The following is a 22,301-nucleotide window of genomic DNA, read 5'->3' as shown; positions in this document are numbered from 1 at the left end:
AGGTATGCCAGCGCAACGTGGAGGGCTGGGGTATCTGGATGGAAGCGAGTTCCAGCAGGAGGCAGCATTATGCCCACATCAGAAGCCTGACTCCTGTCACTCAGGATTCAGGAAGTTCGTAACCAAATCAGAAGTTTCCTGCTCTAGCTGGCCACCGGGGCCATGGTCTTCTGACACAGCCTGGCCAGCAGCCCAGCCATCTGCAGGAGAGAGCTCACACCTTCTGCTACTTTCATATGAGTGTATCCAATTTCCTGAAAAACAAGTCAAATTTAAATCTGGTTAATAAGTGAGGGAGGAGTTATTTTTAAAATCTGGATGGTTTTGCCCCAAAATCAATGCAATGAACTCAAACTCCGGTTGGGGAATGAACTCTACAATGTAACAGATTGTGTTTCAATTATAGTTTAGTTTATTTCCTAAAAGGATGTTGATGTTTCTTTGAAAGATAGTGTTTTTTTTTTTTTTTTTTTTTTTAAAAGCCAGGCTTGGGAGCCTCCCTGGTGGGGCAAGGGGTTAAATGTCAGCACTATGAAGCTATTGGCAGCCACTGCGGCACGAGTTCAACCCCCGTCCAGGGAGCTAACCCACATGGCTCAGCAAACCTCTTCTGTCTCACCCGCTGCTCCCCTCAGCAGTGTATTTCAGTAGATTTGCCTGTTCTTCTCCCCTCTCTGTCTCTGGTGAATCCTCTCATCCCCAGACCCCACACCTCTGGCCTACACCCTAGCTCTTGTATGCGTAAAATAAATAAAATAAATCTTAAAAAAAAAAAAAAAGCCAGGCTTGGAGAAAATACTAAAATATCTATAAAATTCATATCCAATTAAGGGCTTGAATCTGGAAAACAGAAGGAATTCTTAAATTGCAGTAGTAAGACAACAGTAACAAAAAAAAAAAAAAGAGCAGATAGAACAGATAAGTCACAGATCATGAGGGCAAACAGGCCAGGGGAAAGCGCTGGCTGTCGTGGTCAGCAGAGAAAGACAGGTCGGAGTTGTGCCCAGATGCAGCTGGTAGTGACTTTAAAAACCAATGCTCTTTCCGAGCCTCCCCAGAGGCGTAGCGGTTGAGCGCTGGGTTGTGAAGCTGCCCGCAGCCTCTGCAGCGCCGGTTCCATCCCCGGCCACCGGGCGAGGGTCCCACATGGTGGCAGACCTCTCCTGCCACCCACTGCTCCCCTCAGCAGTGTGCTTCGTCAGTCTGACTGTTCTGCTCCCTGCTCTGGTGAATTCTCTTACCCTCCCACGCTTCTGACTGTACCCAGTGCTTGAATAAATAAATAAATAAATCTAAAAAAAAAAACCAAAAAACAATGCTCTTTCCAGTGCTGGCCAGGATACAGGTCCCATAAGAGGCTCACAATTTGCTGTTAGAAATCACACTACCTGGAAGCAGTTGGGCTATTTCTTATAAAGTTAAACATACACTCACTATTCAACCCAGAAATCTCATTCCTAGGAACTGACTGGAAAGAAATGAAAATTTGTGTTCATGTTCACACTAGCTCATGTCCACAAGTGTTTACAGGGGCCGTACTCAGTCACCCACGCCTGGAAGCCCAAAGGTCTTTCAACAGGTGAACAAGGCGCTCCTGGGCATTAAAAAGGAATGACCCTTTGTTTCTGGTTAGGCTACAACATCATGAGCAAATCCAAAGAGCTTGTTAAGCTAAGTGAAAACGGCCAGATACAAAAGGCTGTGTTCTACATGATTCCATTTTTACGACCTGTAAAATTCTGTCTCTAAACAGAAAACTGTGGTTTTCGGGTGCTATGGGAGGAGTTGACTACAGAGGGGAACATAAAAAATGCGTGTGTACACTGCTTATTATCTTGGTTGTGGCTCTGTTTACACTTAAGGTGTAAGGCTGAATTTTTTTAGAAAGATTTATTTAATAATGCACACAAGAACTGGGGTATAGGCAGAGGTGTAGGGGGGGTGGGAGGATTCATCAGAGACAGAGTGGGGAGCAAAGCAGGTGGATTGACTGAAATACACTGCTGAGGGGAGCAGTGGGCGAGTAAGGAGAGGTCTGCTGCGCCATGCGGGTCTGCTCCCTGGCCAGGGAAGGAACTTGTGCTGCAGAGGCTGCTCATAGCTTGATAGCACTGACTTTAACCCCTGCGCCACCAGGGAAGCCCTAAGGCTGAATTTTATATGTAAATTATACTTCAATTAATCTGACCTTAAAAATAAACAACTGAATGAACAAATCTCTGACGAAGACAGTCATCCTAAGGAACACGCAGGGCACTGATGAGCAGTAATGGGGAGAACAGAGAACAAACTCCAGCCCCAGGCCAATCAATCTCCCTGGCCCTCTGGCACCTGGGGACACCTGCTGAGCATCCTCCAGGTGCTAGGCCTGGGAGTAAGATGAGACCCCAGAGTGGCCCACATCTTGGAGGGGGGCACTGCTAGCCTCACTGACCTTAATAAACTCCAGTTTCAAGTATTCGGCCATTTGGAAGGTTTTACACACTCGGAAAATGTTGCCAATGATGTCTTCTGGCGAATAGCCCAGATGCCACAGGTGAGCGAGAATCTAGACGAAGGCAGAGAGGCTGTAAGGGATCAGGGTGCTAACTCCACACCAGTCTTGGGTCTGTCACCCTGAGGGAGCACCCCCGAGACTCTGAGAATCAGCTGGACACTGTGGAGCTGTCGGGCTGCTCACAGCACCAGGCTCCAGGCCAGGCTACCATCTCTGCTGATTCCAGAAATCCCACCCGCAAGCTGCTCAGAAGGAGGGGGTGGGCAGTCTTGCCTCAACAGAGACCAATGGCTTCACTGTAACACAGGAGTTGACGGGCTTCCCACAGGGCTTACAGGTACAAATTCCTCTTGTGGAAAATACTATAGTAGGAAGATGTGATTCTGAATGCCAAGTCTGCTACTTTTATCATTAATTTGGGTGAAATGTAAACCTTTATTTGTGCTGTAAGGGGGAAGATGAAGGACCTAGTTTCCACCAGAGAGTGACGCACAAGCACCCCAACCACTGCCTCTGAGGTTTCAGTTTCACCACAGCTTCTTCTTCCCAGGCCTGCTGCTTCTACACCTGGACACTTAGAGGAAGGAACTCAGCCTCTCTGAATCAGATGTCTCATCCACAGGGTGTCCCTAACTCCTAGCACCATTTTAAGGACTCGGAGAGCACGCAGAGTCCTTCGCATGGGATGGGACGTGCTTTCTGCCCTGCACAAGAATCAAAGGGTGCCCCCCACCAGGCAGGGAGGAGGCAGACCTTGTAAGCTTCGTCGATGTTGGCGCTCACACAGTGCTGGATCATCTCCTTCACCAGCAAGGGGTGGGGCTCGTCGCAGACCTGGCCCAAGGGAACAAGAGGCTGTCAGGGCTGGGGGCCTGTGGGAGAAGCAGCTTCTCACCACCAACCTCTGCACCAGCTTCTCAACTGGCTTTTCTTGTTGAATTTTCCAGCAGATGGAACCAGGCCTGGGGATGCCCCTCTTGTGACCAACGAAGTCACCAACCAGAAGAGTATGGTGGCAAGCTGCTGCGGTGAGGAAGGGTTCTGGCATCATGGTGACAGATCTGTCACCCACAAGAGAGTTCAGGCGCGGGAGCCCCCTGTCTCAGATCATGGGAGGGGCACCTGCCCAGAACGACTCAGAGCCCACGTAAGATCTGGGAGGGCCTTAGGGCAAACCTTCCACCCAGATCGGGAGCTGGCTTTCCCTGGGCTGGTTCCACAGTCCTAGCACAACAGCCCAGAGAGCCTGTTGGGTGGTGGCTCAGCCTCCTGGGGCCTAACACCAGCCACCCAACAACCCCCTCCACTGACCATGGATTCTGCCCTCTAGGGCAGTGTCAACTCTAAAATCTTCTAACTGAAAACCTCTGACCCCTCAAGACCCGTGGGCTTCTCTCCCTAGTTCAACTACCTTCCCTCAGAGTCATGGTTTGCAGAGTCCTCAAACTCACTTTGGGAAGCAACATGACCTTGACTATCAATGTAGGTGACTTTTCCTGAGTGTCCTTGAAAATACATTTATTGCCCAGGTCCAGATAGAGGATTTCAACCCAGCTTTACTCACAGCTTGGTGGGAGAACTACAGACTAGACGTATGTGCAGCCCCAGTAAAGGGGGAGTTGGTCTTCAGACAGCACTGTGACGCTGAGTTGTAAGGACGTGAGGAAGTGGTGGATAGTTTTTGAAAGAAAAATCCTGGGCTGAGCTGATGCGCATGAGTAAGAAGCTTCTCCCCAGTTTGTTTGTGCAGAGCACTGCTCCCCCTCCAGGCAGGAGAGTGGGGAGCAGGGCAGGTGCTCTGGGAGAACCTCAGGAGGGCCCACAAAATGAGGACAAGAACCTGTGTGTAGGGACTCTGTGAGGCGCACAGGCTGCAGGGAACAGCACTGGCACTTGCAAGTGCCCACATACTGCTGGAATTCCCAAGGCCCTCTGATTCTCAGTGCGTGGCACCAAAGTGCCCACCCCTCCCTCCAGCAGCCTACCCCCAGAAGAGGCGGCTCCAGCACCATAGCTACATTGGTCCCTTCCCTCCAGCATAGCCCACCGCCACTCCACTGGCCAGCAGATGAACATGCTTTTGTCATACCTTGAACACGTTCTCACTGTTAATAAAGCCGAACCCTGAGAAAGTAGACTGCAAGTTGTTCAAAGCCTGTTGAGGAACGAAAACATATCAAGGGTGATTTCAAAATCTTTCTCTTCCCCACCTCAGAGTCCAGGCCACACCCTCCTGGCAGGCTGCTCTCTGCTGGGGCCACACTCCCACTTGGTGAGCCTTGTCTCCGCAACAGCCCCGACCCTATTCCAGGGGGTGCGCATACACACCTGCCTCATGTCTCCCTGGGCAGTGAAGATGATGGCCTCCAGGCCGTCGTCGGTATGGGGCACCTTCTCCTGCTCGATGACATTCAAGAGCCGGGCGAGGATCTGGGCATCAGTCAGCTTTGTGTAGCGGAGGACAGCACACCGGGACTGAATGGGCTCTGGACAGACATGGAGAGGGTGAGCCCCTTGGCAGAGGATGTGGGACCCTGAAGTTCTTTAGATACTAGAAAGCAGCTGCATCATCTACTGGGTCCAGACGTGCCATCACACCTGCCCAGCAGGGGCTCACAGTGACTTGGTAATTGGGACTAAATTCCAAAATAGCAACCAATAATGACAGAGGCCTCAGTTGCATTGCTCAGGATGACCTTGGCTAGTTAGAGCTTCCAGAAGGGGGAAAGATCCTCCAGGGTGGGGAATCTCTGCATTCCCTATCCCTCCGGCAGTCCATGCCGACCCAGCTCCAGAATCACTGCAAGCTGGGCCTCATGGCCTCTGGGCAGGTCACCAACCAACTGGTCTGAGGTGAAACAGGAGCCCTGCATGGTTTCTTTAAAGCTACCAGGTGATGTGATGCACATCGAGGGCTGAGAGCCACTGGGCAAAAGCAGAATTCTGGAAGCCCTCCTGTGTAGACTATCTGTGCAGACTATCACAGTAGCTGCTCCATCACCTCCAAGCCCCAAGGTCTCTGCTGATCTATCCTGTTCTGCTGCCACACTGGCCTTCCTCAAAATGTTTTGATCTTTCACCTCTTCCTGACAAGTCACATCTTCACGAGTCAGCTGCAGTGATGAGCAAAAAGGAGGACTTAGGATGACTCAGGGTCTGCTGGCTGGGGGTCTCATCTCCTATCTGTGTGTGCGCTCTGGGGGCAAGTCAGATTTGTAGCTTCCACTGCTAACCTTGCACTCAGCACATGCTTTGTACCTAAATGTGCTCAGTATTTGTCAAATGGATGAGACTTCAAGGAGCGGCTCTCCGAAGGGTTAGTTCATTTCAACTTACCCGAAATCAAGATGTTTCACAACTAATCTTATTTATATATTTACGTACAGACAAGAAAATGATCCATTAGAAATTGTAGTACACATATAAAAGCTGTTATGTGATGAAAGTGTCCTTTAAGAGATTTTTCTCTTTTAAAAAGTGCCAAAAGCTTAATCTGCAGATTTTATTTTATTTATTTATTTATTTATTTTTTAAACAATTTGCCTTTTTTTTTTTTTTATAGAGGCATGTTTTATTTATTTATTTGTTTATTTGTTCGTTTGTTTTGTTTATACATGCACTGGGTACAGGCAGAAGCGCGGGAGGGTGAGAGAATTCACCAGAGCCAGAGCAGGGAGCAGAGCAGGCAGAAGGACCCAAGTACACTGCTGAGGGGAGCAGCGGGCGGCAGGAGAGGTCTGCGCGCCATGCGGGACCCTCCTCCGGTGGCCGGGGAGCAGCCGGGAATCGAACCGGCGCTGCAGAGGCTGCGGGCAGCTTTGTAACCCAGCGCTCAACCACTGTGCCACCGGGGAGGCCCAATCTGCAGATTTTAAATACAAGTCAGAATTAGACAGCATGGTCTTCCTCTGGGCAAACACAGCTCTCTTAACTGGTTTGACTGTAGGAGCCAAAGTGAGGCTCTGTGACTCAGAGTTTTATTTTATTTTATTTTTAAAGATTTATTTATTTATTTTATACAAGCACTGGCTACAGTCAGAAACACAGGAGGGTGAGAGAATTCACCACAGCCAGAGCGGGGAACAGAACAGGCAGACTGACCAAGTACACTGCTGAGGGGAGCAGCGGGCGGCAGGAGAGGTCTGCGCGCCATGTGGGGCCCTCGCAGCGAGGCCGGGGATCCAACCGGCGCTGCAGAGGCTGCGGGCAGCTTCGCAGCCCAGTGCTCAACCGCTGAGCCACCAGGGGAGGCCCATGTGACTCAGAGTTTTAAAGGGCAACTCTGCCGCTATCTAATTGTAAACCACTTCCTAGTCCCAGACCAAAAGGTCAATTTCTTCAGACTTCATTTACATGTTTGTAATGGGGTTTTAGAAATTAAAAATGACCAGCATGCTCTTTGTACAGAAGAGTTACTTTCATAAAAAGGGAGGATCAGAGCTTTTTCCACCAACTGCAGGTTCAAATCACTGAATAGACTCATTAATGCATGGGCCTATTCAAAGTATAATTGCAGGGGGAGGAGGAGTCTATTGCCTTCAGATTTGTCCCCCAGCTGGCAATGGTGACAAACCACATACGCATCCATCAGTCAAGAACTTTCATCATGGTGTCCTCCATCACACCGTGGGGGGCTAGAAGGTAGAGCGTGTTTCTCATTAAACTCTGTGCCTTCAGCACCGGCACAGAACACCCATTAAGAACAGAGTAGATGTCTGTCAGATGAATTAATGAGCAAATAATGACAACTCTTGGAAAGGCACAAGGTCATAAAAGACTCCTGGCAAAATTGAGAGCCCCATGGAGACTAGAATCCATGACCCCATAGGGGCATCACGGTTAGTGACCTGCTTGTCTGCAAATGTGCATGACAGGCTGAGTGGAGAAGGGGGTCAGGTCTGTGTCACCTTCTGTATCAAACAGGGAAGGATGTGAAGCCAGCAGGAAGCTGAGACTGTGGAGACCCTCACTAGCTGGCAGGCTTAAAGCAGTGAGGAGGCAGATAGGCTGCTGGGAGAGAGGGAAGGGCTGGAAAGACAAACACAGAGAGCAGGTAAGGTGTCATAAGTGAGGCAGCTGCAGGTATTAACAAACAAAGCCCAGTGCATCAGCCAAATGCAAGAGCATGTCTGCCCAGTACTTCCACTTGCTGTGTGACTTTGGGCAAACTACTCAACCTCTCTGAGCTCCAGTTTGCTCATCTTCAATATGGAACCAGCAATACCTCCACATAGAATTATATAAGATTAAAGGGAAAACTTGATTATATATATCACACATAGTGCTTGGCTCACAGTTGGCAGAGTTCCTAAGATAGCCAACGTGAGCACCACGTGGACCCCACTGCAGTCCTCACCTATGATTTTATCTGAAGCGTTACAAGCAAGAGCAAAGCGAGTTGTTTTGGAGTAGATTTCCATGGTTCTCCTCAAGGCTTGCTGGGCTCCATCAGTCATGCTGAGAAGAAAAACACAAGGGGCAGTTTGCAACGAGGACCCAGGACCCACTGGACACAAAACCCTACCTATCAATGATAACCCAGCTCACAGGCCATGTCCACTGTTCCTGGACCGGGATCATAGAAACAAGCATGTCACCCACTAATGCCAAAATCCGTAAGCCACTCTCAGGCACTGCTTTAGGATTTGGTTCCTAAAGCACCCAGAAGCAATCCTTAGGTGGAATTTACAGAGCCATCATCTACAGTGGCAGCCATCACATTTATAGGAGTTGATCCTCCCTGCAACTCCTTCATGATACATGATTAAAAAATTCAAGGGAAGAGTCATAACATCAGCTGCTGACTTTCCTAAGCCCCTGGGAATCCTGACTAAGCATGTGCAGCCTCTGGCCAGGGCCCCCAAGTGGATGTTCCTGGGGTTGCCTCTATGTGCCAGAGCAGGGGCCGAGTCAAGAGTTCTTAGGCCTTAGGTGCGAGGCTCGGAATCACCACCTCTAAGGACATAATGATATTCCCTACCTCAGATGGTTGTTATGACAAATAAGAAAATAACGCGTAAAGAGTTTAGCAGAGGACCTGGCATCTTGAAAATGCTTACAAGGAGATGCTATAACGTTACAGTAAAATAGTTAAGGTGTATCCATACTATGGAATATGATTCAGAAATTAAAAACGATGTTCACAACAAGAATTGTAATAATATAAAACATAAATTAAAAAAATGAAATCTGGCTTTTTAAAAACAAAAAGTAAAAAATAAAACATACATTAAAAGGAAAAACCAGGACACAAAAATTATACATATTATGATCTCAATTCTGTAAAAATGCAGTGCAGAAAAATCAGGCAAGGTGGTAACAATATTTTCTAAATTCTCCTCAAATACAGGTGTTACGGTTATTTTTTTGAATGTCATTTACAATTCCTCATTTAAACTGGTATTGGTTGAACAACACTGGGAAGCACTAAATGCCACTGTACTGTAGACTTTAAAATAGTTTAAATGGTCAGATTTATGCTTTATGTATTTCACCATAATAAAAAAAAAATCATCTCAATTATTCATGTAAGTGATGCTGGCACAAAAACATTACCTGACCGTCTCAGATAGATGTTTGTAAGTCACCTCGTAACCGTAAATTTCATGCCACTGTTGACCTGCTTTTTGAGGTGTAATAAGCAAATCTACCACAGAAGTGCAAAGGCAAGACCATCTGCTCCTGATCTTATAAAGCCCAATAGGAGATTTAGAGACCAAGGGGAAAGCTCTACCTGTCCGCTTCGTCCAAGATGATGATCTTGTGGCGCCCTTTGGGGAGGGTGACTTTCTGCTGGGCAAACATTTTGATTTTATTCCGCACAACATCAATGCCCCTGAAACAGAAAACCATCCTGTCACCTTCTGAGACAAATCCCGGTAACTTCACAGGGACATGTGACCTTCAGTACACCACTGTGGACCCAGTTTTAATATTTAAGGTTCTTTTCGGGCAATTCTAACTATGTGAAAGGACTGACATTGTTCGTGACTTCCATTTTTTTCTTGTAGGTCTTTCAAAGAACGAAGGAAATATTCACTGACTTTTTGGGGATAGAATGAAATTAATTTTTTTCTTGTAATTACCATGTGGGTCCACTGGGCCCTTTTATAATCCAAGATAATTTGGGGGTCATAGTGATCTTATTCTTCCTATATCTTGAAACTAAAAAGCAGCAGCAGCATCCCAGTAATTATTCCACCGTTACTCATCAATTATTACCAACTGGGCCTCCCCAGTAGCATGGTGGGTTAAGCGCAGCGCTGTGAAGCTGTCCGAAGCCTCTGCAACGCTGGTTTGATTCCTGGCCGACCAGGGAGATTCCCACATGGTGCGGCAGACCTCTCCTGTCTCGCCCGCTGCTCCCCTCAGCAGTGTCTTCAGTCCGTCTGCCTGTTCTGTTCCCCACTCTATCTCTGGTGAATCCTCTCACCCTCCCACGACTCTGGCCTGTACCCTGGCTCTTGTATAAATAAAATAAATCTTTAAAAAAAATTACTACCAACTATGCTAAAAAAGACTAAAATAAGAAAGTGAAAGAATGATGGAATTGCCTAGGCTGATATAATAGAAGGAAACCTGCTACTATTGCTCATGCTTTATTTAGGTTTTTATTTTTTAGACCTTTCATTGATCACAGTTGAAAATTCAGAATTTTTCATTTTCCACTTACAATGGCAAAGGAAACTGACAGAGGAAGACATTTCCCAATCATCAGGTGAATCAGACAACACTCACACGGCAAGTCCTCAACCGCCAACATCCTAGATGGATTTTCTCAAACCTAAGAACCTGGGAGTGAGCAACATGTTTCGAAAGATGAAAACTAAATACATCTTCATCTGGTCACTCAAAAGGGAGGCCTTCATTCCCCAATACCTTGGGACGAGTCCCTGGACCAATCCTCTTGTGCTAAAAGGTCATGTGCCAATCAGTATTATTTCATCTTTTATGAGAGCTGAACAGCAACAATTACAGGACAGTTTGTAGTAACTAAAAGCTGAAGGTAACTGTATCTACAAAGGTTATTGGAAGGAAGCATGATAAAGAAATGGAGACTGGGCCTCCCTGGCGGCCTAGGCGTTAAGTCTCAGCCCAGTCACCTCTATGGCCTGAGTTTGATCCCTGGCCAGGGAGCTACCCACATGGTGTAGCAGACCTTTCCTGTCTTGCCAGCTGCTTCCCTCAGCAGTGTATTTCAGTCAGTGCCTGTTCTGCTCCCCACTCTGTCTCTGGTGAATCCTCTCACATCCTCACCTCTGGCCTGTACCCCAGTTCTTGGATGCAAAAATAAAATAAATCTATAAAAAAAAAAGAAAAAGCAAAAGCAAAGAAAAGAAAGCCAGCAAGGCAAGCTCCAAGTACAACAGAGAACTTGGAAAAGGCTGTTTCTCTGACAATTTAAATTGTAAAACACTGGCTGCCTTTTGGCCCTAACTCCAAACACACCTGTCATTTGAGGCGTTGAGCTCCAACACAGCGTCCTTCAGTGCTGGGCCCAGCAGGGCTCGTGCCAAACACAGGATGCTGGTTGTTTTGCCGGTTCCTGGGGGGCCCTAGGAAGAGAGTTCTAGTGAGTGCTCCAAGCCAACAGAATGAATTGATTCCTGTTCACCACTGTTTTACACTCACCTTCCTCTCTAGCCCCTGACCCACCCACAGCACATACCGCACCATTTAGCAGCCAACCCACAGGCCTCCAACCCACTTGAGGGAAGTTTCCCTGTGCCAGGGCCCTGCTGGTAGCGGGCCTCTCCAAGGAGAAGCACGGCAGTGCACAAGACCACTTAAGAGAGGGGTGAAAATGACACCCCAAGACAGCTGAGAGGGCCAGGGCTGAGTACTTACAGCAATGATAATATTGGGCACATTTCCTTCTCTGGCAAAAACCTGAAGGGAGAAATGTTCATTAAAACTGGTTTATCTGCCAACCTGAGGAATGAGTCTCTCCCCCACTTAAGTCTATAAAAATAAACAAGGCTACAAATCAGTCCACATGATGCCAGGCAAAGCTCCCACCTCAGCACATTCAAAACTGAATTTGTCATCTCCCCCCACAGACCTGGGGCCTCAGCCATATCTCCCCTTTCATGGATAGCCAAAGCCATCAAGCCTGCAGCAGGTCACCCTGGACTGGGCTTTGTCCCTCCCCCACACAATGACAAAGCTTGGTCATTCTTTCTCCATTTTCTCCAGAATCCATTTATTTCTCTCCAGCCCCCAGTACCTATTCTTTGCCCATTATCTCTTACCTGGTTTCCTTTCAACGGGCCATTAACTAGTCTCCTTGCCCCTAATCATGCCCCACACCAATGCATTTCCCATACTACAATCACGACATCTTTTCTAAAATACACATCTATTAAAACATCTTTAACTGGCTGACATCCTCATCAGAACGCCCAATCTCTTGAAAAGGGCTCCCCACGCCCTCCCCATCTCATCTGCCACAAACACACACTGCTCAAGACCCACTAAGTCAGAATCAGCATTTTCACAATCTCCCCAGGCAGTTCATATTAATTCTGGAAACCACGACTATGTATCCAGTCAGATGGCATTTCCCCCTAGAAGAAGCCAAGTGCTCTCACCTCTGGGCCTTGGCATGTACTCCTCCTGCTGCCTTCCCTCTCTACCCCGAGCCCCAGTTCTGGCTGCCTCCCACTCCCTTAGCTTTGGTATCACTTCTTCCACTTGGAAATGAAGCCACTTGAGCAGGTTAATGCCTCCCCCACATCCTAAACTCTGCCCATGGGCTCCCACAACACCCAGTACCTCCTCGAGCAGATGCTAACCATGTTGCCTGTTGACTTTGGCAGAGGCCCCTAAGAAGGGATTTTATATTTTTAAACGATTGTTTAAATAAAGAACATTTGACAAAGACCTTACATGGTTTGCAGAGCCTAAGACATTATTAACCTACCTTGACCTCAATTTGCCATCCTAGCTCTAGAAAACAGAACAAGTCTGACAACCCCTTTCCAATAAACCTGCCCTTCAAACACCTGCAGTTTTCTGCTACAGCTCTAGTCACCTCCAAACTGATTATCTTCCCATTCCCCGATTTTTCTGGATTCATGACTTGCCTCCCCTCACTCAACTGTTACCCTCTCCAAATGCCTCGAGCTTGTCCAAGTCACAGTAATGTGACATAAGATGATCTTTTAAAAAAATCACCGGGCCTCCCTGGTGGTGCTTCAAGGGGTTAGGAAGCAACCTATGCTGCAGCAGCGCTGCAGCAGCTCTGCAGCACGAGTTCGATCCCCGGCCAGGGAGCAACCCACATGGCGCAGCGGACCTCTCCTGTCTCACCCGCTGCTCCCCTCAGCAGTGTATTTCAGTAGATTCACCTGTTCTGCTCCCCACTTTCTCTCTGGTGAATCCTCTCCGCCCGCTCCCCCACTGCTCTGGCCTGTACCCCAGCTCTAGTATACATAAATAAACAAATCTTAAAAAAAAAAAAAAAAAATCATTTACCTCCAGTCTGCTCACAGTGTCTTCATTCCCAACAATTTCATTCAACTTTACTGGCCGATATTTTTCAACCCTGTTTTAACGAAAATGCATAAAAATGTTGAAATGGCTATTTTGACATTACCCTAGCAGGCAATTCTTATGGCATACCAGATGACACACACTTAATAAAAACAAAGGGCTGCAGGTTTTAAGCGTAAAGAGATGCCCAAGTACCATTTGCAAAGTCAAATGCATGAGAATTGTACACTATGAGCTTCACGCCCATCACAGCAGAAAAACACCTATTGTTGCTGGAGAAGGGACAGAGCAGACTATCTGGAGCAAAGTGACACTCACTGTGCCACAACAGTCTGTCTAGCACTAGAGGCCCAGCACTTGACACAGGGACATTGACTGATCTGACACAGGTTCAACTGAGCCCCCCTCTCATCCCTCACCTGCCAGTCTCTGCAGACTTGTGCCAAGCATACAGCAGGAGCAGCTAGACAGACACCACTGTGATCGGATTGGGCTGTGTGGAGCAGACAGGCTAGTGGCCAGCCCAGGCCGATGATGTCTCTTTTTTAAACTAACAAGCAAGGGCCTCCCTGGTGGTGCAGGGGTTGAAGACAGCACTATCAAGCTACTGCCAGTCACTGCAACACGAGTTCGAATCCTGGCCAGCCAGGGAGCTGACCCACATGGCGCAGCAGACCTCGCCTGTCTCGCCCGCTGCTCCCCTCAGCAGTGTATTTGGTCAATCTGCCCGTTCTGCTCCCCACTCTCTCTGGTGAATCCTCTCTGGCTTCTACCCCACCTCTGACTTACACCCCAGTTCTTGTATGCATAAATAAATAAATCTTAAAAAAATTAATAAGCAAGCTATAGGAGAAAATTACTTTCTCCAGCTCAGAGAACAGAAGTGGCAGTGATTTGACCGTCAGCACTTCCCCTGCTCTTTACTGTACTCCCTGATTTACTTGCAGCTTACACCCTCTGCAGGTTCCAGTTCTGCTCCAGAAGCAGCGGCACACAAAGCAGCTTGTCATGTATTATAGAAAATAGCCAGCTCTCTTCCAAGACAAGCAGATAGAACATGCTTGTGCCCACGCATTTATTCTTCACACTCAGCCCCTTCCAGGTGACCAGCACTGTGTCAGGAGTTAGTGATCTCAAGGGGAGGAAGAGAGAAGGAACAGAGATGAGCAAGACATGGTTCTTCCTCTAATGGGCTTTCCCACTCCTGGGGAGAAAAGGCCCAGCAAATCCTAACAAGTGCTAACGTGGTTGAATAAATTAAGCTCCGTGAAAGCCCAGAGGAGAGGCAGCATCACCACCTGGGATATTCAGGAGCTGAAATTTTGCAAGTTACTGCTTTCACTGAGGTGAACATGCTCCTCCTTTGGGGTCTTTGCACAGCTGCCCCCCCCACCCCCCCGCCGCCACCAAAAGCTGAAATCACAAGGTTTACTCCCTGAATTCAGGTCCTTGCTCCTCAGTTTAATTTTATCCAAAGCTATTTTCCCCACTTTCTTTTTCTCCATAGCACCTGTCACCACCAAACATACTATATATACACATAAATATATATACACATACACATATATGTTTATTTCCTAAGCATCCAGTGTCATGCAGAAAAAAAATATAATGCAAGTCACAAATGTAATTTTAAACTTTCGGGTAGCCACATTTAAAAAGTTAAAAAGAAAATGAACAATGATATAAAAAAATTAAAAAATTAACTAAAAATATTTTTTAAAAGTCAAAAAGAAAACAGGTGAATTTTACTAATATACTTTATTGAACTCAGTATAGCCAAAATATTATTTTCAACATGTAACAATATAAAAATTAATCATGAGACTTCAAAACTAAATCCTCAAAATTCAGTGTATATTAAACACTTAGAGTCCATCTCAATTCGGACCTGCCCGATTTCCAGCGCTTACCAGCCTCCTGTGGCCAGTGGCTGGCCCAGCTGCATAGTCCAACGAGCTACACTGCCCTCCATCTAGGTGTGTGCTCCAGAGACAGGATGGGCAGGAGGGCAGGGAACACACAGAGCACTGGGAGCTGTGCAGTTCTGAGAAGTGCGCGCAGGGAACAGGACCTCAGCAGACCGTCTGCACCACACCGTGCTAGTGGCATGTACTACTCGTCCCAGATACCCAGGATGCTCTATTTTTTTTTTTTAAGATTCATTTATTTATGCATACAAGAGCTGGGGTACAGGCCAGAGGTGGGGGGAGGGCGGTGAGAGGATTCACCAGAGACAGAGTGGGGAACAGAACAGGCAGACTGACTGAAATACACTGCTGAGGGGAGCAGCGGGCGAGTCAGGAGAGGTCTGCTGCGCCGTGTGGGTAGCTCACTGGGTGGGCAAGGGATCGAACTCGTGCTACAGAGGTTGCGGATTGCTTCACAGTGCGGTGCTTCACCCCCTGCGCCACCAAGGAGGCCCCCAGAATGCTCTATTTAAAGAGCAGTCAACAGAAGGATGCAGCTCCTTCTGCACATACCCCCAGCGCCAAACCTGTGTCCGATGCTTCCCGCCAAGAGACCCGTCAGCGCCGTGGAAACCCAGAGCTGCTAGAATCCATACTCAACATTGTTCTGATCGAGACCCCGCTTCCAAAGATCGGACCCGCTCCTCGACCCCAGCGGCCCGCGTGAACCTCGCTTTCTCCAAATAGTACCCCCGACACCACCGGGCCTCCTGCTCCCCCGGGGTGCCCCGGGGCCAGGCCCGCGCCCCCCCGCAGGCCCAGAGCACGCTTGACTTAGGGCCCGGGGCTCACCACGGCAGCTCGTAGTGGCCGGCGCTGCCGGGCCCCTTGCTGGGGGCAGCGGCAGGGTCTTGAGCCCCGCGATCGTCTGCGCCACCGCCGCCCTCCGGCGCCTCCATCCTCCCGCCGCCTCTTCCCGCCGCCGCAGGCCCCGCCCCGCCCCGGGACGCCGGCCGGGCGGAAGCCGCGCCCGCCGCTCTCTGCGCCTGCGCGGAAGTGCGGCCTGGCGGGCGCGGGCGCCGGGGCGAGGGTACCCGGGAGGCCGGGCCTCGGCCGGCAGTGAGGAGAGGCGCTAGCCGGGGTCGCTCCCCTTCCGAGCTGGCAGTTCGCTCCAGGAAGGGACGCCCGGTGGTTTTCTTTATTTCTTTTTTCTTTAAAAGTTTATGGGCCTCCCCGGTGGCGCAGCGGTTGAGCGCTGGCTTGCGAAGCTGCCTGCAGCCTCTACAGCGCTGGTTCGATCCCCGGCTGCTCCCCGGCTACCGGAGGAGGGTCCCACATGGCGCGCAGACCTCTCCTTCCGCCCGCTGCTCCCCTCAGCAGTGTGCTTCGGTCCCTCTGCCTGCTCTGCTCCCCGCTCTGGCTCTGGTGAATTCTCTCACCCTCCCGCGCTTCTGACTGTACCCAGTGCTTGTATAAATAAATAAATAAATCTTTTTTAAAAAAAGGTTTATGCATACAAGAACTGGGGTGCAGGCCAGAAATGTGGGGGGTGAGAGGATTCACCAGAGACAGAGCGGGGAGCAGAACATGCAGACTGACTGAAACACACTGCTGAGGGGAGCAGCGGGCAAGTCAGGAGAGGTCTGCTGTGCCATGTGGGTAGCTCCCTGGCCGGGATTGAACTCGTGCTGCAGTGGCTGCGGATAGCTTCATAGGTTGCGTCTTAACCCCTTGTGCCACCAAGGAGGCCCCACCCCGGTGGTTTTTGTATTTGTGTGATTGGAGTGGGAGGCTTTTTACTCATGGCTGGTCGGGAACAGCCACGCTCTGGGGTCCGGGGCTGATCAGGTGGCGAAGGAGCACCTGGGAGGAGCACGATCTGTGGGCGTGGCCGCCCAAATACAGGACCCGGTGGTGGACACCCACGAGGGCTGATGTCCAGGGCGCTCTTGGGCAGCAGGGGACCTTCCCGAACCGTTTTCCCGATTGCTGAGAATGGCCTGATGCCAAACCCCAGCTCCCATTGGGCGGGCTCCTGCGCTGTGGCTTCCGACGTCTATACCAGGGGATTCTCACATTGCTACAAAATAAGAATTACCCCTGTTTTGCAATCCCTCTGTAGATTGTGACTCAATTTCATCCCAGAGGAAGAGTTATGTTCACAAATGCTTTGAGCGTTCTGTTGGTTTTCTGATTGTTGAACTAGTCATTCCATAGCCCTGATGCATAGAATAATGAATAAAAATAATGAGCAATGGCTGTCATTTACCATGCTTTTACTCAGCACTAGGCCTGAGTGGATTTTTTTTTTTGAAAGATTTTTTTTTTAAAGCTTTATTTATTTATGCATACAAGAGCTGGGGTACAGGCCAGTGATGCGTGGGGGGAGGGGTAAGAGGATCCACCAGAGACAGAGTGGGGAGCAGAACAGGCAGACTGACTGAAACACACTGCTGAGGGGAGTAGTGGGCGAGACAGGAGCGGTCTGCCTCGCCATGTGGGTTGCTCTCTGGCCGGCCGGTGATCGAACTTGTGCTGCAGAGGCTGCGGACTGCTTCATAGTGTGGTGCTCAACCCCCTGCGCCACCAGGGAGGCCTGGATATTCTTTTTTTTTTTAAAGAGATGTATTTATTTATGCATACAAGAACTGGGGTATAAGTCAGAGGTGGGGGTTTGTGTGAGAGGATTCATCAGAGAGAGTGGGGAGCAGATCTACTGGAATACACTGCTGAGGGGAAGCAGCAGGGGAGACAGGTCTGCGGCACAATGTGCCTTAGCTCCCTAGCCAGCCCAGATAGACTCATACTTCAGTGGCTGGGGATAGCTTGATAGCACTGTCTTTAACCCCTGTGCCCCCAGGCAGGCCCCTGATGTGGATATTCTTTTTATTTTGTTTTACAGATGAAAAAGGCTTGAGAATGATTATAATTGTCCACTGTCACTTGCGTTATAAGTGGTGGAACCAGGTTTCATTCCCCACCTTGTTGCCAAAACAATTCATATGTAATTCTATTTTATTGCATTTACTATATTGTATCATAATGGCAGGATAAAAACTGGTTTTGATGTCTGAATTGGAGCTGAGGATTGAGACCTCTTTATTTGTATTCTCATTGCTTAGCACAAGGCATAGTGCACTGTAAATGTTCAGTTTGCATGTCTTTAGAACAGTAAGGATCCATGTTCACAGAGCTGTGAAAAACTGAGTCACTTTCACCAGCAGTCTGAACAAAGCCCCATGGCTGTTTTCCTTCCATCATCAGTAAAAATCTATGTCGAAGACCTGGTTGTCTAGGTGATTGATTATTCATTCAGATAAATATGGGTTCCAGGATCTATATCGCAACTGATTGTTTTCTACTTTTTCCTAATCTGTTAGTTTTCTTTCTCCCCAAGAAAATTACTGGGGAAGACAATAATGCTCTTACATTCATTTTTCATGTGTAAATTCTGTGCTTCATCTTTCCAGCCTGCTTAGCTCCTTGCATATGTGGTATCTGCACCCCCTTCTCCATTCTTAGTTTCTTCCCTGGCACTTAGCGCAGACTTAATGTCTGCCAATCGCCCATTCCAGCCACCCCGCCAGGGTAGTAAGGCCCAAGTAGTGGGCGCAGTTTACAACTGGTTCCATGAGGTAGGACAAGAACACGTGTTTCCTCATTCTTTTCAAGTTTTTGCCAGTTTGGGCAGGAATCTCAAATGACTCAAAGCAGTTTGTTTAAGGATGGTAATCATTAAAGTCTCCAGGTTGAGAACTTACTCAGTGTTTTTCTCCTTTTTATATGAGCTAGAAAAAAAAATGCTTGAAGTTAGCAGTCTTTCTTCCATTCTCCTTTAAACTAACGGCACCATCTTGTATGTTTTTTAAAAAATCACTGTTCACAACAGGTTCTCTATTTCTCTAGAGGAGAAAATGCAAACTTTTCTTGAAATACCAATTTTTCTTAAAATATTTATGGTTTTCCCTTGGCATTGTTCCCATGTGGTAATACTTATGTTTTCCTTATAGGCAACTATCACGACGTACCTCCCACCATATACATGGTTTAGAAGTTAAACGTCTTCAGTAAATGCAGAAAACCATCTGTTTTTTTTCCCAAACCCCCTCCCTGCAAGAGGCCTGTTGGGCACTCCCAGGACACTCCTTTCACTGATGTACTTAGGATGCCTGGACAACCAGAGGAGGTGACTTTTGGGGCAGAACTGCACTATCAGGACATTTTTCTTTTCTCTAGACTGAGCCTTCTACGACTTGCTGGACTTGGGCCCAGTCAGTCCTTAGGGCATGAAAACTCCAGTCACTCCCCTCAGGTCACACTGCAGCCATGTTGGGGCACCAGTGGGTATTAGGGAAACCACAGACTCTTGTGGAAAGTCAAAGGCAAGCCAAAGTGAATTCCTCCACTTTCAACAAACTTGTGAAATCCCAGGATATTGAATTTACATCTAAGCTAAGCGCCCAGATTTTTATCACAAGAGGAGAAGGCACTATGGAAGGACATGAACAAGAGATAAAATTGAAAACAAAATTCTTTACCTAAATCCAGAAACTTCCAATTGAATGATCGAATGGGATGGTTAAAGTAACACCTTGACTTTCACCTTTAGAGTATAGCCTACTTACTGAGTGATGTCACAGGTCATGGGGTTGAAAGGCCAGGACCACCAGAGAGACCTGCTTTCTGCCCTCTCTTGGTTCCCATTCACCTGTTCGCCCAGTGTGCTGAACTTGACTTTTTTCCCACTTGTTTTCCAGTTAATTTCTTTTTTTTTTTAAGATTTATTTTATTTTATGCATATAAGAGCTGGGGCACAGGCCAGAGGTGTGGAGGGTGAGAGGACTCACTAGAGACAGAGTGGGGAACAGAACAGGTAGATTGACCAAAGTGCACTGCTGAGAGGAGCAGTGGGCAAGTCAGGAGAGGTCTGCTGCGCCATGTGGGTTGCTCCCTGGCTGTCTGGGGATTGAACTCGTGCTGAAGAGGCTGCGGAGAGCTTCATAGGTTGCGTCTTAACCCCTTGTGCCACCAGGGAGGCCCCTCCAGTTAATTTGTTTATTCATTTTAACTGGTTGGTATTTTTTTTTAAATAGTGATACTACTGCTGAAATAGTTTTAGACACTGCAATGTCGAATCACGTTAGAGTTTTTTCTAACACTCTCATTAGCATTTTCAATATTAAAAGACTCATTATGTAGTGAAAAAGCATATTTCCTAAATATATCTACTCTATCAGGACTTGTCATTTGGGTAACATTTATCCTCAGGAAATGCTCTGATTAGATACGGGAGATTTGGAAGCTGGTAGAAGCCTGACTCTTGATTTCTGTCTTTAACAAACATTGAGTCCTCCAGCCACTGTAATTGGAACAAGATGTGTGAACTGGGCAAGTCTCTGGCCCAGAGGGTCTTACATTACATTACATGGAGGAAAGAAACACCACACAGCCAATCAGATGTTCACTTAATTATGACTATGGCAAGTGTTAGAAGAGCATTGATTGGTTGTTAGGTAGCAACAATAATGCACACCCCCTTGGGTGATCATGAAGGGCATTGCTGTGGACTGGCAATTGACCTGAGATCTGAATACCTCCTAACAAGCTTTCCCAGTTGCTCTTACTCCTGTCTTCCTGCTTGTTAGTTTATTGTATTTACTTACAACCTACAACTCACTACATTTACCACCTTGTGGTATTGTTTGTTTGCCCCATAGAATGGCTGCTCTCTGAGAACAGGAGCTCTCTATCCTTTTCACTTGTGTAGCTTCAGTGTATTCCACTAGGTTTCTTAGACAGTTTCTCCAGGGTAGATAGCTGAACTGCCGGATTCCAGGTAAGGGTATCTTCAATTTAACAAAAATCATTAGAATGACTTTCTGGAGAAACTCTCCAGACAAATCTTCACAGACTATTCAAGATCAAGGTAAAGTAAAAGCCCTAACCCTGCAAGGCCCCATATGTTTTACCTCCATGTGACCGAATCCCTGGCTTCCCTTCCTACCACCCTCACCCTCTGCACTCATTCTAGCCACATGGACCTCCTCGCTCTAAATGAAAAGTGCCAAGCATGTTCTCTACCCCAGGGCCTTTGACCTGTTATTCCTTCGGCCTAATATACCCTTCCCTCACATGTCCACACAGCTTACTCCCTTGCCTCATTTTTTTTTAAATTTTTTTTTTATAGAGGCATGTTTTATTTATTTGTTTGTTTGTTTTGTTTATACATGCACTGGGTACAGTCAGAAGCGCGGGAGGGTGAGAGAATTCACCAGAGCCAGAGCGGGGAGCAGAGCAGGCAGAGGGACCGAAGTACACTGCTGAGGGGAGCAGCAGGCGGCAGGAGAGGTCTGCGCGCCATGTGGGACCCTCCTCAAGTGGCCGGGGATCGAACCGGTCCTACAGAGGCTGCGCGCAGCTTCACAACCCAGTGCTCAACCGCTGCACCACCGGGGAGGCTCACCTTGCCTCATTCTTATCTCTGCTCATGTCATACTGCTTCCTTGCTCCCTTCCTCCTGCTGTTACAGGGCAGCCCTGATATTGAACGGGTTGCCTGGCTGTGGGTCCTCACCCACGCGCTTAAAAGGGACTTATTAATACTCTACTACAGGCACACACAAAAGGTTAATAAAAGGTTTATTTACAAGGGAAAAGGAAATAAGGAAAATGTACAACTCAGGGAGAAAATAGGGAAATAAAGTCTTTAATGCGTCCTACCCGATCCGCCAACCTGGAAACCCAAAGGCACTCTCCGAGCTGGCCGGACGCTGCAAGCTGGCGGAGAGTCAAAATGGGCATCCCCCAAAGCCCATGTGTCTGGCTTTATACCCACCTGGCTGCTTAACCCCACCCTCAGGTCCCAGCCACCTTCCCTTTGGTGGGGCTGGGATCTGGTGTTCCCAGTGTCTTTGGCTTTGGCCTGGGGTGGGGGTGGAGTCCACAAAGCCTGTATGGAATTAGCTTTAGGACATCCTTTCCCCCTAACACTACCAGTCACTTTCCTCCCTGTCCTGTTTTCCTTTTTCTAGAACATATAACTCAGATATGTATGATTGTGAATTGTATATTCATCCCTCATCAGACTGTGTTTCAGGATGACAAGTATTTTCTCCATCGTAGTCAATGCTGTTGCCAGTGCCTTCCACAGAGCTGGACAGACATTGACAAATATTTATTGAGAGAATGGATAATCCCAAGGAGTTTCAGAAGTACAGACATGATGAAATAAAAAAAAATTAAGAATTATTCCTTTATTGTAAGTTTTTTTTCTTTTATTTTTGCATAGAAGAGCTGCAGTGTTAAGCCAGAGGTGCCGGGGAGCGAGAGGATTCACCAGGGATAGAGTGGGGAGCAGAACAGGTGGATCCACCCAGTGAACTACACTGCTTAGGGGAGCAG

The 22,301-nt window shown here is 47.9% G+C and overlaps 1 protein-coding gene across 1 annotated transcript; it reads right to left on the bottom strand.

Moving 5' to 3' along the window:
• RFC2 (replication factor C subunit 2) lies at positions 1–15,860 on the bottom strand (the record flags this gene model as incomplete). The annotated part of the gene is made up of 11 exons (XM_084249189.1): positions 1–254; positions 2,435–2,548; positions 3,251–3,331; positions 4,587–4,652; positions 4,826–4,983; positions 7,854–7,954; positions 9,231–9,332; positions 10,946–11,052; positions 11,345–11,386; positions 12,974–13,043; positions 15,754–15,860. 11 exons carry the CDS (start codon positions 15,858–15,860, stop codon positions 144–146), a joined length of 1,059 nt encoding a protein of 352 aa, XP_084105315.1. The 3' UTR covers positions 1–143.
• Positions 15,861–22,301: the final 6,441 nt, after the last annotated feature.

This window comes from Talpa europaea, assembly GCF_964194135.1.
Source record: "Talpa europaea genome assembly, chromosome: 12".
NCBI lineage: Eukaryota > Metazoa > Chordata > Mammalia > Eulipotyphla > Talpidae > Talpa > Talpa europaea.
The sequence above is the reverse complement of the archived record's forward strand: the minus strand, read 5'-3'. Positions and strand labels throughout refer to the sequence as shown.